Source organism: Prionailurus bengalensis, chromosome D2, assembly GCF_016509475.1.
Source record: "Prionailurus bengalensis isolate Pbe53 chromosome D2, Fcat_Pben_1.1_paternal_pri, whole genome shotgun sequence".
Lineage (NCBI taxonomy): Eukaryota > Metazoa > Chordata > Mammalia > Carnivora > Felidae > Prionailurus > Prionailurus bengalensis.
The window spans coordinates 76620161-76635981 of record NC_057351.1 but is presented as its reverse complement, the minus strand read 5'-3'; the positions used below and the strand labels follow the sequence as shown (position 1 = coordinate 76635981).

Here is a 15821-nt window from a genome sequence, read left to right as displayed (position 1 = left end):
GACTTTGGCTCAGGTCATGATCTCACGGTCCGTGGGCTAGGGCCCCACATCGGGCCCCGTGCTGAGAGTGAAGCCCGCTTGGGATTCTCTCCTCTCTCCCCAGCTCGTGTGCTCTCTCTCAAATATTTAAAAAAAAAAAAAAAAAAGGTACCAGACAGACTGCTGAAATCAAGACTCAGCATCAAAACAAAAATAATTCGGCCAATTAGGGCCCCTGGATCAGGAGTCAATGAACTATCTGTATGGCCTTGGGCAAGTCACTTCCCCTCTGCCTTCATTCACTTTTAAGTAGTCTTAAATCTTTTTTGAAACAAAGAAGGGCATCATATTCACTTATCACAGCATTTTCTTCTGTGTAAATAAAATTAATAAAACTATATAACGATTGCAGAAGACTGTTCAAGAGACTCAAGAATCATTTTAGTCGTTTGTGACTTGCATATATTTAATCACAACTCTTCATATTAAACATATTTAAATAGGAATAAACATAAAATTATGTGCTGTTTTCCTTTTCTATAATGATTAAAACGTTTCAAATTAAAATAAAGTTAGACTAGAGGACTAGAAGAGGGACACAGCTTGCATTAAAATCCTGGCTCTGCCATTTCCTAGTTGGGCAAGCTTGAGGAACATATTTCAAACAATGTGGAACTCAATTTCCTCACTTATAAAATAGGCACCGTAATGCTGCCCAGAACTGCAGTTGGGTATGTAACGATGGATGTGAATGCACCTGGAATGGTTCTATTTGAAGGGACTAGGAATTCATTTCCCCAAATCATAACATAAAACAATTCAGACTTCAAAAGATGTATTTATAACACAGAATCAAACAAAAAAAAAAAATAGAAAATTCTCTTAAGGCATTTAAGGAACAATCTTAAATTATTTCGGCACAGGGTGGGGGATAAATTAGTGAATGTAATCAGCCTATGGCTGAATACATAAAAATGATACTTATATATAAATTCAGAATATATTTGTAGAGCTATTTGTATTTTAGCATATATTTTTCAGGTAATTAACCATAAAATCTAGAGAGAATAATTTTAGCACATTAAAAATAAGAGCCTTTTTAAAATGAATGCCAAAAAACTGCCAAAGCAATAAAAATATAACAACAATCATAGCTCTCTAGGGAAAAAAAGGACTAAAATCTATTTCTAATGCATAAAATTAGCTACTTAAAATAAAATTTTATTCCGTTCCAATTTCTGAGATAAACAACAGGTAGCATTTACCAAATAAATGCTTGCTAAGTATCAGCCACTACATTAAGTACTTAAGTTACTGTATCTATTAATCCTTACAACGACCATCTAAAATCCTTTAGAACACTGTTTTAGAGATTGGGAGACTGAAATCTGAGCAACATTAAAGAACTTTCTGAGTCACACAGCTATACTGTTCCCTAGAATCCTGGTCCTTTACCAGTATAGGAAACATCTTCACATGTGTAAGAGAAACACACGTATTTTAGCAGCTAATGAGACTGCACGGCATTTATGTCAGGAAAATATATTTAAAATGAAAATCCAGCTTTTTCCCCCAAATTTTTAATGTACTCAACAGCCAACTTTAAAATCTTCATCTTATACTTGCAGAGATAAAAAAAAAAAACTGAAGTCAAAAACTGTGATCTGTAAAAATTAGTGGGGGAGAGGTTAGCACAATGAATAGAAATGAAGGAACTGTGTTTAATGCAGAATCTCCTCTTTGGGGAAGAGACAGAACATTCTCCTCCTGTACATACAAAACCAGAAATAAGAAAGGGGGAGGTAAAGAAGAAAACCAGTATAAGTACATCTTCAAAAATGATGCTGCATGAATGGATGGCAGATAAACGGTGAATAGATGAAGGTTATTAGTTTTATACTTGTAACTTACCTAGGTTTCTCTTGAGTAATTAAGATTTTTACTTTATTAAGAGCCTTCTTGGCCCCTGTGGCTGCAGCCAGCTTGTTATGAGCTGGACTGGAGTGTGGGCTGGATATGTAAACTTTTTTCCCAGGGCCCGAGGGAGGCTTGGCTGGAGAGAAGTCTGAGATGAATACAATACCCTCGCTGGTGAGTACTATATTGAGAGAAGCAAAACTCTGATTAAAGTTTAATCAAGTTTAGCGCAGAGTTTTATTCCAATACAAGCCTGAAAGCAAGGTAATGATAATTTTAGTAATATAGAACTGGCAGTGTAATGTAGTCATAACATAACTGGAATGTTCTCCAAGTTGAAGTCAAACAGGTGGTCCATTACAATTCATCGGAGGCCTCCAAGCTCAGTGTTTTAAATTAATGTTTTATATTAAAACGATACCAGACGGTTGCCGGCAGAAAGAACAAATGTTTGTTCTTCCAAATAAATTCAGTGCACGGACTTTCATTAAAAACCTTTCTTCATTATATCCGTTAACTTCAAAATCCAAAGACTTTTCAGAATATAAAATTCACAGACGAAAAAAAAATCCCATATATAAGAGACTCTACATATCACACGTAGCTAAGTTCAAATATTTGATGTGTTATTAATTTTTTATGATTATCATGAGCTACTCAATCTATTTCCTTTTTCTTCTGGAGCATTGGACTGAACCTCAGGAAATATGAAAGAGTATTCTTTTTCTCCTTATATCTAGAGTAAAAATAGAGTGCCAACAATGGCTTACTAAATGAATGTACAGGAAACAGAAGTATTCAAGAAGGCAGCACCACATTTACCAACACAAATTATGCCTTTTTATGACTGAAAAATAATCTCCCTCCAAAACTGGTGCCGTTACAAGGATATCTGAACAGAGAAATCTTGTCTACCCTGGCTTCCTGCAGACAGTGAGGCTGCCTTAAGCACAGAGAGCAAAGAAGTATTCAAGAGTTATGACAGCCTTAGCACATTCAATAGGAGTAAATCAAAGATGTTGGGTGAACTGAAGCTTTGAAATATACAGTGCTTTTATCAACCAAATTACAGAGATGCAGTAAGTTAGCCTGAGGCCTTATCTCCTTTTCAGATGACAGAACTCACTTTCCAAGGTCTCATTCATTCCCCATTTTTATGATGCCCTCCCTCCCCGAGTCGACCAGCTAACGCAGCCCTCCCCTGCGTCCCCACGGCACCACACAAACTAGGCAGAGAGTTCGTGTAGGCACATGATCGTATACACAGATAGAAACATGCAAAGCCTAACCACACACTGCTGGAGCTCCATGGCCACACTGCCCATTTTAGTTTCTGTTTGTACACCCTTCTCTTCCTTCTCCGACACACAAATAGACACTCAGTAAGAACACACTCCGGTAGATAAAAGTCAGAACTCCGAGTCATTCAAATTCAGGGAAAACATTCTTTACCGCAGCTAATTCCCTTACCTCTCCAGTTTTTGATCAAAAATCAAAATGAAGTCTATTCTGACCACTTTGTCTAATCTGACAACCTGCCCATCCCACCCCCCCTACCCCTTCATTTCCTTTATGCCTGGCATGTAGTGATAGCTCAAGAAATACCTGTCAGATACTGAAAAAGGAACCTCTCCTAAATCATTTAGTTACAAAAATACATGTCTGACAACAACTCTAGTTTTTAGATCAGCAGCTCAGTGAATTATCAAAAGCGCACTGGCAAAAACAACCTCTGCAAGAAAAAATCCCCTTGGGCTTATTCTGTTCCTCACATGCGTCTGTTTATGGCACTCAAGACACATGGCATGAATTTAAACGGTTTTTTTAAAAGAGGAACTGAATTTGGCCACATACTAAATGAAACTCTTGACTCAGGTTCTTTAAATGTCCCTAGAAAAACAAATTTAATTAAGCCTGAATTAGCATAGCCCAGCAACTCCCTCTCCCTGGCTAATCTAATTCTATTTACGAATTCAACACAGTGAAGGTACAGCTTGCTGATTTAAATTTCTAACCATCAAAATACTTGCAAATGATACGGGATTATGATTTAGTGTCTGTATTAGGAGCTGCAGATATATGGACTTCTCCGCTTTGCTCAGTTGTTTTCACTTTATAGATGTACGATGCGGGTTGTGCATATTTTATGTATATAGTATTAACTATATTATGAAGAACTCATTTTCCACCAGAGACTATTACTCACAAGTTAAATGTGAGGGATCAAAAGGGTCAAAAGAAAAAGAAAGAATGTTATCTGCATAGCTCTTCTTCCACAGTTTGGTGCCGGTATCTGCGTTCCAAAGCACAATATAATTTGGTGGATGGATAGCAAGTAGTAAATCTCGGGAAGCATCTTGATTCCACAACCACTGAACATCTGTAAAGACCGGATAAAGGCAAAATTCAGAAATCACTTCAGAACTCTTGGCTAATGTATTCTTGACATTTACTTTGTTTTGTTTTGTTTTGTTTTTCATAATCCTTAAAATCCCAACTTCCCTTCTCCCTATGTTGCATATATGGGTATTTATGTGAAGAATGAACAGAAAAAGTACAATTTTATGTAAAAATGAGCTGTCTGGACAGTAGAACCTCAAGGTCAACATTTTCAAATTACTTCAAAGAAAATACAAGACAGTTTTCACTAGTCATTACTTAAAACTTTGTGCCTTAGACTGTGCTGGCCATGATCAAGGTCATATTCTCCTAACATTTTCGTGGAATTACTTAATAGAACTTTGCAGAGTTTCAGGTGTATTCTCACAATAATAAACAATAAACATCTAGTTCAGCACCTAGTACAAAACACTCGACAAAACATTTTTAAATGAATTTTTAAAAAATTCATTCAGTCAGGAAAGCCACTCAGTCAAAGCCTGGAATCTAAAGAATACTACATTGGTTTTAAGTCAGTAACATAAACAAACAAATGATCTATAGGCAAATGAAAATAAAATGTGGATCATCTCTATTAACAGAAAGTAAGCACTGAGGGCTAATTCAAAATAGCAGTTCAGCCAAGTTTACGTCTGTTATAGCTTAGATTACAATATTGTTTATAGCAGCTTCATTTTTCTCATCATGCTTGACTGAAGTCAATGTTAAAATCAGCACAATTTACAGAAGCACAGATCAGCTGAGATTTGAGGAAACGTACAGAAATACACTGATAAGGAAAAGAAAGCTAGATTCAGGTCAACAGAACAGGCTAAACACAATCAAGCGTTAACTGGGAAGTGATGAAATTAAAGGGGGAAAAACCATTCTAAGAGTAAGTGTATTAACACAAACACTTAGCAGAGCACAGACTTTCCTCACCCTGAATAGGTTTGGCATGCTCTTGGATCTCACACTGAGCTACTCCCGCTGCTACATCCCAAACGATGATCTTTCCATTGATATCAGCAGAAGCTAAGCGCAAGGAATATGGTGAGCCAATGTTATGGTGATAGTTTTCCCTGGCCCATTTAACCTAGTATCAAGAAGAAATCAAATCAAGTAAATACTTGTACTGGATGAAACTAAACACAATTTTCATAGAACATCAACCAGAACCCCAAATACAGTCTGCACTTATGTTACAAAAATATTTAGAAAGAATAAACAGGAAACTGGTTTCTGTCTCAAAAATCAGACTTATTATTTGTGATGTTTTTTAAGTTGCATTGCAATCATAAGATCTAATCATGACAAGACATGTAAAATCCTAAACTGCTAAGCAGAATGGTTTTCCATATTCTCCTCTCCTAATTAAAAGGAGAAAACTTAGAAAGACCAAAGCCTTGCAGAGGAAAAAATAGGAAAAAATAAAAGCAAGCAAAAATCCTCTAACTGTCCTTTTCCTAAAATTGGGGGAAAAAAATGTTAATTTTTCCTCTCTGGAAAAAAAAAAAAAAGGAATGCTTCATACCTCAAGCAACATCTTGAGAGGAATTAAAAAAAAAAAAAAAAACACACAAGAATTCTGGCACAAATCAGGTTAATCCTGAGCATTAAATACCGATGGTTAGAGACAGGAATAAAACATATGGTCTTCATTTTGCCCGAAGCCATGGCCTTCCAAGGCCACGATCTCTCCACTGTCCTAGCTCAGCATCCAGCTTGTTTTCTTCAAAGGATTTTCCAAACAACAATTGGTAGTTGCTTTATTTACCCTGTTCTGACCTATATCACCAACCCATGAATTGTAAGCTCCACGGGGCAGGATCACACAGGGCTCAGTCATATTGCTATCCCCAGACCTTAACACAGTGCCAAAGCTAGTGCTCAGCAAGTATGTGTTTAATAATGAACCCAAATGCCACAGAATCTTCCAATATATACATACATAAACATATGCATATAGATACTTGTGCGTATATATACGTAAACACACGTTTATGCCTAATGCTAAGGCAGGGAAGTATGAAACCAATTCCTACAGCATTCACGAAAAAGATAGCAACAAAACATTTCCTGAACTTTAGTGTTGAGAAGGCTTAAAATTCTATTGTAATACATCTTTTCCTCAGGCCAGAATTTTTTTTAATAAAACATATGTGTATAAATGTGTACGAGCATACATGTTTGAATGTGCATTTATGTGTATATTTTTGTGTGTATACAGTCAGGACTCATTATTTGCAGATGCTGTGTGAGTTTGCCTCCTCACTGAAATTGATGCTTTTATTTAAAAAAATCAGTATTTGCAGGGCTTTCACTGTCATTCACAGACACATGCACGGGGTGAAAATTCCCACATAAAACAAAATGTGCTTGTTTCAGCTCTCATAACGCAAACAAGCGGTTTTTTTTTTTTTTTAATTTATTTACTTTTTAATTTACATCCAAGTTAGTTAGCATATGTGATATAATGATTTCAGGAGTAGATTCCAGGGATTCATCCCCTCTGTATAACACCCAGTGCTCATCCCAACAAGTGTCTTCCCTAATGCCCCTTACCCATTTAGCCCATCCCCCCTCCCACCCACCACCCCTCCTTCAACCCTCTGTTTGTTCTCTACAGTTAAGAGTCTTTTACGTTTTGTGCTTTTTCTTGAGGATTTCATTGTTCAAATTCAAAATGGTCCCCAAGCACAGTGCCCAAGTGCTATCTAGTGGTCCCAAGCCTAAGAAGCTGTGATGTGCCTTCTGGAAAAAACACGAGATAAGCTCTGTTCAGGCATGAGCTTTAGTGCTGCTGGCTGTGAGCTCAATGTTAATGAATCAACAAAAACACATATGAAACAAGGTTATATACTGATCAGTTGATGAAAATGTTATGACAGGAGGCTCACAGGAACCTAACCTGTATTTCCTCTAGAAGTAATCAACATTTCAGTATTCACCAATTTCAGCGTTTGCATCAACTTTACAGAATAAAACTATCATAGATAAGAATTGACCGTATGCATGTATGTAAGTGCTTGAATTCCATTTATGTAAATGCCAAGCAGTGTGTGTGTGTGTGTGTGTGTTTAAAATCACCTATATATATCCTAATCTAACTGCTAAAACTAAGGATAAGGAGAAAATCCTGAAGGCAGCCAAATGAGAAAACATACATTGCATGTAGAGAAATAAAGATAAGAATTTCTCTCAGAAGTTATGCAATGCTGTGTGTTTGAGTTTGCACATACAGTGGAATATCTTTAAAGCATTATAAGAGAAAAAAACTGATGAAATACCTTTATAGACAAATAAAAGCCAAGAGAATCATCCTAGATTAGACATATACCTCAAGAACTTGAAGGAATTTCTTCAAGCAAAGGGAGTATAATACCAGACTGAAACATGGATCCACACAAAGAAGTGAAAACTCCAGAAATGCCAAAAAGATTGGGGAGTAGGTGAGAGAGAGAACCTATTTTTCTCAAAATAAAACCCTGTACCTAACCTCAGACTTAACAGTGAAAGACTGAATGCCCTCCCCCTGGGCTCAGGAACAAAAGTATTTTCTCACCATTCCTATTCATTATAGTAGAGGTCCTAGCCAATGCAATATGAATATGACGAGAAAAAAAATAGAAGACATAATAGATTATCAATGAAAAAACTAAACTGTTATCTGCAGATAACATGACTATGTAAAAAGTGTCCCCAGAGCTACTAGGTCTAATGAGTTTAATAACAAGATCGCAGGATACAAGGCATCTGAATTTTCCCTACTTCACATTATATATAAAAATTAATTCAAAATGGATTATGAATCTAAATCTAAGAGCTAAAACTTTAGAATTTCTTAGAGGAAAACAAAGGTGTAAATTTTAACAACAGAAAAAACAAGAAAAAATGGACATATTGGACATCAAAATTAAAAACTTTCATGTTTGGGGCGCCTGGGTGGCTCAATCGGTTGAGTGTCCAACTTCGGTTCAGGTCATGATCCAGTTTGTTCGTGAGTTCAAGCCCTGCACTGGGCTCTGTGCTGACAGCTTAGAGCCTGGAGCCTGCTTCAGATTCTGTGTCTCCCTCTCTCTGCCCCTTCCCTGCTCATTCTCTGTCTCTCAAAAATGAATAAACGTTAAAATAATAATAATAATAATAATAAAACTTTCATGTTTTATGGGACACCATCAAGAGAGTGAAAGACAACTTACAGAACGAGAGAAAATATTTACTAACCATATGTCTCCTAAGAGACAACAGTTGATGAACACACCTGTAGAATATATAAAGAATTCTAATAACTCCATAAGAAGATAACACAATTTTAAAATGGGCAAAGGACTAAAATAGACACTTCTCAAAGAAGATATACAAATGGCCAATTAACACACGAAAAGATGAAAAGATGTCCAACATCATTAGTCACTAGGGAAATGCACGCCAAAACCACAAGGAGAACCACTTCATACCCAGGAGGATGGCTACAATCAAAAGGACAGAGAAAAACCAACATCGCTGAGGATGTAGAGAAACTGGAATCCTCATATACTGCTAATAGGAATGTAAAATGGTGCAGCCTCTTTGGAAATAGTCTGGAAGTTCCTAAAGAAGTTAAACACAGAGCTACCATGAGTCAGCAATTCCACTCCCCAGTATGCACCCAAGAGAAATGAAAACGCATGTTTGCATGAAAACTTGTACGTACATGTTCACAGCAGCATTATTCCTAATACCTAAAAAGTGGGAAACACCCATATGTCCATCAATACATGTGGTATACTCAGAGTGGAATATTCTTTAGCAATAAAAAGGAACGGAGTACTGAAACGTGCTAAAACATGGATGAACCTTGAGTGCGAGGTGAAAGAAGCTAGGCACAAAAGTCCACCTATTGTTATTACTTCATTTATATGAGATGTCTAGAATAGGCAAATCTACGGAAACTATTTTACTGGATGCCTAGGGATGAGGAAACGGAAGATTAGAGGCAGCTACTGATAGGTACTGGGCTTCTATTCAGTGATGAAACTGCAGCGATGGCTACACAATTCTATGAACATATTAAAGACCATGGATATTGTACACCATAAGTGGCTGAATTTTATGGTAGGAGTATCTCAATAAAGCTATTACCAAAAACAAACAAACCAAAACTTCCAAACCTCTAGCTCTAATCCTCTCCCCCAAAATTTCAGGTCACTAGAATTCAAAAGTCAAATGCACCAGGCATCTGAGACTTTGCATGTTGAAAATTTAACTCACTGATTTCATACCTACTCACCTTGTCATAGCAACATCATTCACTTATTCAAAGAGAACTTGGAATCATTCTATAGCTTCGACTCTCCTTAAACTGACTACTATAAAGGCTATCAAGTTTTTTTGGTTTTGTTTTTTTTTTTTTTGAGAAAGAAAATCCCAAGCAGGCTCCACGTCCATGCAGAGTCCCACGCGGGGCTCAATCCCACGACCCTGAGATCATAACCTGAGCTGAAATCAAGAGTCAGACACTTAAACCAACTGAGCCACCCAGGCACCCCTATCAAGTTTACTTCTTAAACAGCTCCTGAATAGGACTCCTTCGTGCCTTGGCTTAATTTTAGGCCCTTCGAATTTCCTGCTAAAATTACGGCAAAACTCTCCTAAACGATCTCCCTGCCCCATCTTGCCTTTTCTCCAAGAAATCCTGCACTGCTGCCAGAGTAAGTTTTCCGAAGATGCCAACAGGACCTTATCAACTGCCTACTTAAAAATCCTAATTCCTTGAGAACCTTGAAACACTTGCAGGAAGGATGAATTTCTCTGGCTGCCTCCTCTTCGATCACCCCTTTAAGCATATCCCCACTTTTAGCCATCTTTACACACCTACTTACCTTTGTGCCTATCCTTCCTTTTTCCTGGGGTGCCTCTTCCCCAATTCCTCACTTGCTAACCACGGCTGACCAGTCCCTAAACTGGAAAGACTTCTGTGACTCTCCCCAGATCCCAAAACTAGGTGATAGGTAGCTCCTTTGTCTTTCCAGAGTTCACTTATCAAACTGTATTTGTGTTTTCATTGTTCCTCATTAGACAATGAATTGCTTGAGGGCTTTCATCTGTAAATGCTTAGCATATGCTAAGTGCTCAAATCTTGGCATATACTAAGTATTCTGGTAAATGGTAGAATTGGTGTTGACTATTAGCTTCAAAATCACCTAAGAGCTAGTATCTAAAAGCTCATCTAGGATTGCCATTTATACCCCGATAAATTATCATATTTAAAAGCTATTCAACATTTACACGTATGACTTGATGAGAATCTAGTGGCATTTAAAACTTCTGAATAGACAATACGTTATAGGGTGAAAGCGGAATTTGACTTACCTTGACCACATCAGCTTTATGTTTTTCTAAAACTTGAAGAGTTTGCGCAGTATTGGAATCGATCACTACTACAAGCGAGTGACATCCATAAGCAATTAAGCCTTGCCAGCCCCTAACAAAACAGTGACATGAAAACTTAAGTACAAAACAAAGACTTAAGTTCTCTCTTGCCAAGAGACATGCTAAAATAAATCGCAAATCTAATATATACTACCATTAACAAAATTATTATTTAAGCATAAAGGTCAGTATTTTACCTTATCTCATTTAAATAAAACGTCTAGCTAACTTGAAAATGTTGACATTTGTTTTTCACTTGGATAAAAAAAAGTTTCTAAGAGACATGCGTATACAGCCGTAAGCATGTATAAGGCAACACTGGACAGACAGGAGGTTTCAGTCCTCTGGCTAACGTGCCGTACAGAATTTTGCTTTATGCCTCAGGGTTCACGGTCGGAGTTGCGGTGCTGGTTTACAGTGAAAAGGTAAAGGTGAGATGACAGGTAAGGAAACAGGCGCCTCGTCTGGCAAAGCTGTTGAATAGCTACAGGTAAGAAACAGGTATAAGACACAGAAGGAAGACACAAATTGGGGAAGAGAAAGTGGGCAGGGGAATTGATGGCGGAGGGAGACAAGCTGGAGGTCAGCGGCGAGGGAAAGAAACGAGAAGGGGATGGGGGCGAAGGTGCGGGGCGAAAGAGCAAAAAGCAAGAATTTGGGAGAAACGGGGCAACTCTGTTTGCACAGGGAGGGTTCGCCCGTGGGGCATTTACTCCTTTTATAGGAACAACAAAAACCCAGCATGAAAAGAAAGTCTCTAGCGTGAAGGCAGCCCCCCGGCTTGGCGAGGCCAAATTAACCAGGGGGGTGAAATCTCTCGTTCTTTCCCCTTCCCCTACACACTCCTGGCCGAGCCCGGCCGCCTCGGAGCGCGGCGCCCTCACCAGTCCACCGCCGCCTTGTTGTGAGCATTGAGGGCCCCGGTGAGGGTGCGCGCAGACACCTTGAAGTTCACCGTGAAGGGCAACATCGCCTCGGTGAAACCCCGGCCCTCGGCGCCCACCGGCAACCCGGAAGCGGCGGCCGCTGCGCTTCCGTTCCAAGCAGAGTCCGGGTGGCTCCTTGAGCGCCGCCGTTTGGTTCCGTCGGATGCAAGGTCCCACGACCTTGGATTTCGAGGTTCAGCCTCCTTCAGGGTCCGGCCGCCCAGGTCCGGGCTGCCTATCCCTGTGGGGGCGGGGCTGCTTTCCATGACGTCTGTTTGCTTTGCCGTGGGGGCAGCATTGGCCTCTGTGCCCTGCTGGAAATCGTGAAAAGCAAGGGCTGAAAGCCCCACTTAGCCTTTCTGACTTTGATCTGTTGATTTAGGACAGCTACCAAGTGCCAAGCCCTGTCCTAGGCATCTGCAGTGTAGCCAAGAAGAAACTGTCCCCGCTCTCAAGAAGTTTATAGGACAAACATAGGAATAGGACTGGGATATAGGAATATAAAATGGATAGAATGGATGAGATGAGGGGCGCCTAGGTGGCTCAGTCGGCTCAGGTCATGATCTCGCGGTTTGTGAGTTCGAGCCCTGCGTCCGGCTCTGTGCTGACAGAGCCTGGAGCCTGCTTCGGATTCTGTGTCTCCTTCTCTCTCTGCCCCTTCCCTAGTCATGCTCTGTCTCCCTCTGTCTCTCAAAAATGAATAAACGTTAAAAAAAATTTTTTTAATAAAAATTAAAAAAGCATGGATGAGATGAATGGCTCTAATATACACAATTTCTAAATATGGAGAACACTGCGTATCTGGTCTTGAAAATATTTCAAACAATACATTACCCCTGAGGCCACCTGTCAATTTGCGGGCTTGTTGGGGTGGCTTTCATTGTGCAGTTTTTCCTCTGCGGCTCTCCTTTAAATCAAACTCCACCTCTCTCTCTCTCTCTCTCTTTCTCTCTCTCTCTCTCTCTCTCTCTCTCTCCTCTGTGCTCAGCACATCATCTGCACTGTTGATCAGCAAGAAGAGGTTTGTAAAGCAACTAAAGCATTTATTTATTTGGGGTTTTAGGGATTGTAATCCATGGGACATAGGATCCACTCAGATCAAAAATATGCTCTAAATTGCCAGGGAGCCAGAGTGCACTCTTATAAAGGGGAAAACAGCAAGGTTCCATAGCTTGTTTTGAAAGAATTAAACTTGGTGCTGGCAGAGTTTACGCTGACCATCTGATACACGATCGGCTATGTAGCTAACAAGTGTTGCATTCTTTTTATTTTGGCTCAAAATAGAAGGCTGTATTCCCGGAGGTGGTGAAGTTGCGACTGACAAAAGTCAAAAGTTCCTGGTATTCTGAAGATTCAAACAGGAGAGATGCCCAGGTCTTACCACTTCCATTCCATGACCTTTTCCACTCTGTTCAGAGCGACTCTCTTAACAGCCCTGACTTTATTTTGAGTCTTTGCCATGCCCTTTACTGTAAGATTCGACATGATTTCTTTCCAGGAATAATTTTTGTAGATGTCTCTTTTTTCCCCAATGCATTCAACACAAGGTACAAAACCATTGGTAATTTTTGTGTCCATCTTATCGCTCTTAGAAAACAATGTTCTCAAAGATCACCTCCAATACCATCTCAGCTGTTAAAGCCAATGAACTCCTTTTTCCTTCTAGTCGCTCTCTGGCAAGTGTTGCTGCTTCCCTTCCCGCCCCACATCCTTCCCTACTGATGCTTTTGGGGGCATCCAGAGGTGCCAATACCCATAGGTCTACATTTATCACCCCTTTATTGCACATCTTTGATGTTTCCTATGACAGAGATTGCTACTTGGCTCCCAAAATTCATTCTCCTGTTCTTTCATAGAAACAGAACCACAATTTGCATCTGAGCACATTTTCACTCCATTCAATGAATATATATCCCAGCTTCCCTGACAACTGGATCCAGCCATGAGGCTAAATTCTGGCCAATGTGATGTAAGTCGACGTATTGTGTAGTGACCTCTGAGAAATCACTCTTCTGTGTTATTTCAATATATATACTCCACGTGATTGTTATCCATACATTTCTGTCTAGCAGGGAAAGTAACACGTTTTTAGGCAACTGTAATACAGGGGAATAAATTCGTCCTCGTAGACTTAGAACTCCTTTGAGAAAGGGACCAAATTCCAATCTTTCTTTCTCTGCAATGCCAAACACTTCTCAGACATGCAGTTGGTCCTCAATAAATGACTAAGGGAGCAGGAGCTTGAAATGGCCATAAGCATAAGGCCAATCAGGTTTCAGGTGACAATGAGGAGTCAGTGATGGCACTCACAGACAGAGAGGTGCAGCAAGTGACCCTCTTGGAGGAAGAGGGATTCACTAGTTTAAATCTGTAAGCTACCTTGAGGACATGAATGTTGAATATTCAGGGCAAGGGTGGATGACCAGCCGGGGCTGGGATAGCAATACGTCTCCCATGGTACAAAGTGTGAATTAAATATGTTAATGGGTTTCTATGGCCTTCTCTGAAGCATCTGTCTTGGCCAGTGTGGCGACAGAGTATTGGACGCACTGGACTATTGATCTCTTCAATAGGACAGAACCTGTGCTCCTCTCCCATGCCTGAAAAACTATTTATTTCACCCCATGCCCAGGCCAGAAGACATCAGCTCCAAAGCGTGGTAACAGGGCCCAGAGCATCCTTCCACTGCTATATCATTTGCATCCCTGAACTAGAACAATTTTTCTCTCTTTCTTTTAAAGCTGGTGGAGATAAGAGTACAGATGACCCTTGAACAACACAAGTTCGATGCAGATTTTTTTTTCCAGCAGATAGAGTACTATAAATGTATTTTCTCTTCCTCATGATTTTCTTAATATTTTCTTTTCTTGGGGCACCTGAGTGGTTCAGTCGGTTGAGTGTCCTACTCTTGATTTCAGCTCAGGTCATGATCCGAGGGTCCTGGGATCGAGCCCCATGTCAGGCTCCAGGCTGAGCATGGAGCCTGCTTAAGATTACCTCTCTCAGGGCACCTAAGTGGCTCAGTCGGTTTAGCAACTGACTTCGGCTCAGGTCATGATCTCATGGTTCGTGGGTTCGAGCCCTGCATCGGGCTCTGTGCTGACCGCTCAGAGCCTGGAGCCTGCTTCGGATTCTGTGTCTCCCTCTTTTTCTGCCCCTCCCCCACTTGTGCTCTGTGTCTCTCTCTCTCTCAAAAATACATGAAATGTCAAAAAAAAATTTTAAAAAAAGATTGTCTCTCTCTCCCTCTGCCCCTCTCCCCTGCTCATGCTCTCTTGCTCTCAAAATAATAACAATAATAATAATAATAATAAACTATTATTTTTAAAATTATTTTCTTTTCTCTGGCTTACTTTATTGTAAGAATACAGTATAGAATTCATACAAATACACACATTTGTATTAATTAACTGTTTATGTTGTTGGTAAGGCTTCTGGTCAACAGTGGGCAATTAGCAGTGAAGTTTGGGGGATCCAAAACTTATATGCAGCTTTTCAACTGCATAGGGGGTTGGCCCCCAAGCCCCTCACTGTTCAAGGGTCAAGTGTATATTGCTGATATCTCTGATAGCTATTCCGCTCAGGTCGGGGGAAGCAGAGAAAAGTGATGAAGATGGAAATCATAGATAACTGAACACTTACCTCATAAACTTTCCAAAGTCACATCAGAAAGAGCACTGCGGTGGCACCTGGGTGCCTCAGTCAGGTAAGCATCGAACTTGTGACTTCGGCTCAGGTCATGATCTCATGGTTCGCAAGTTCAAGCCCCGCATCGGGCTCCGCGCTAACAGTGAGGGGCCTGCTTGGGATTCTCGCTCTCTCTCCTCCCTCTGCCCCCCTTTCAAAATAAATAAATAAACTTTTAAAGTAACTTTTTTGAAAAAAAGAAAAAGAAAAAGAGCACTGGGTAAATAGATCTGAGCACGGATGGAGATGTTGACGATGAAGCTGAAGCCAATACCTTACTGCTGACACTCATAACGTGTCAGATACGATGATCTACCTTTTACCTGTATCATCTCACTTAATCATCTCAAAGTCACAAGATTATGATCACCAGCGTCCTATGGATGACAAAATTAAGACTCACAGAGTTATTTGAAGTTACACGGCCAACAGAAAGCAGAGCCAGCATTGGAACCCAGGTGAGTCTGATTCCAAAACTCATGCTTCTGACTACTGGTGGTACCATGCTCCCCCCCCCCC

General features: G+C 39.9%; 1 protein-coding gene across 2 annotated transcripts in view; it reads right to left on the bottom strand.

Annotated features, from left to right (window-relative positions):
• Window positions 1-11722, bottom strand: part of WDR11 (WD repeat domain 11) — a 68740-nt gene extending 57018 nt beyond the window's left edge. For both annotated transcript variants that reach the window (XM_043597716.1, XM_043597717.1), the window contains exons 1-5: window positions 11574-11722; window positions 10630-10741; window positions 5218-5371; window positions 4103-4276; window positions 1891-2077 (exon numbers count right to left, since the gene is read on the bottom strand). In XM_043597716.1, the coding sequence (XP_043453651.1) occupies window positions 1891-2077; window positions 4103-4276; window positions 5218-5371; window positions 10630-10741; window positions 11574-11659 (713 nt within the window). In that variant the 5' untranslated portion in view covers window positions 11660-11722. The remainder of the gene's footprint in view (window positions 1-1890; window positions 2078-4102; window positions 4277-5217; window positions 5372-10629; window positions 10742-11573) is intronic.
• Between the last annotated feature and the right edge of the window lie 4099 nt (window positions 11723-15821).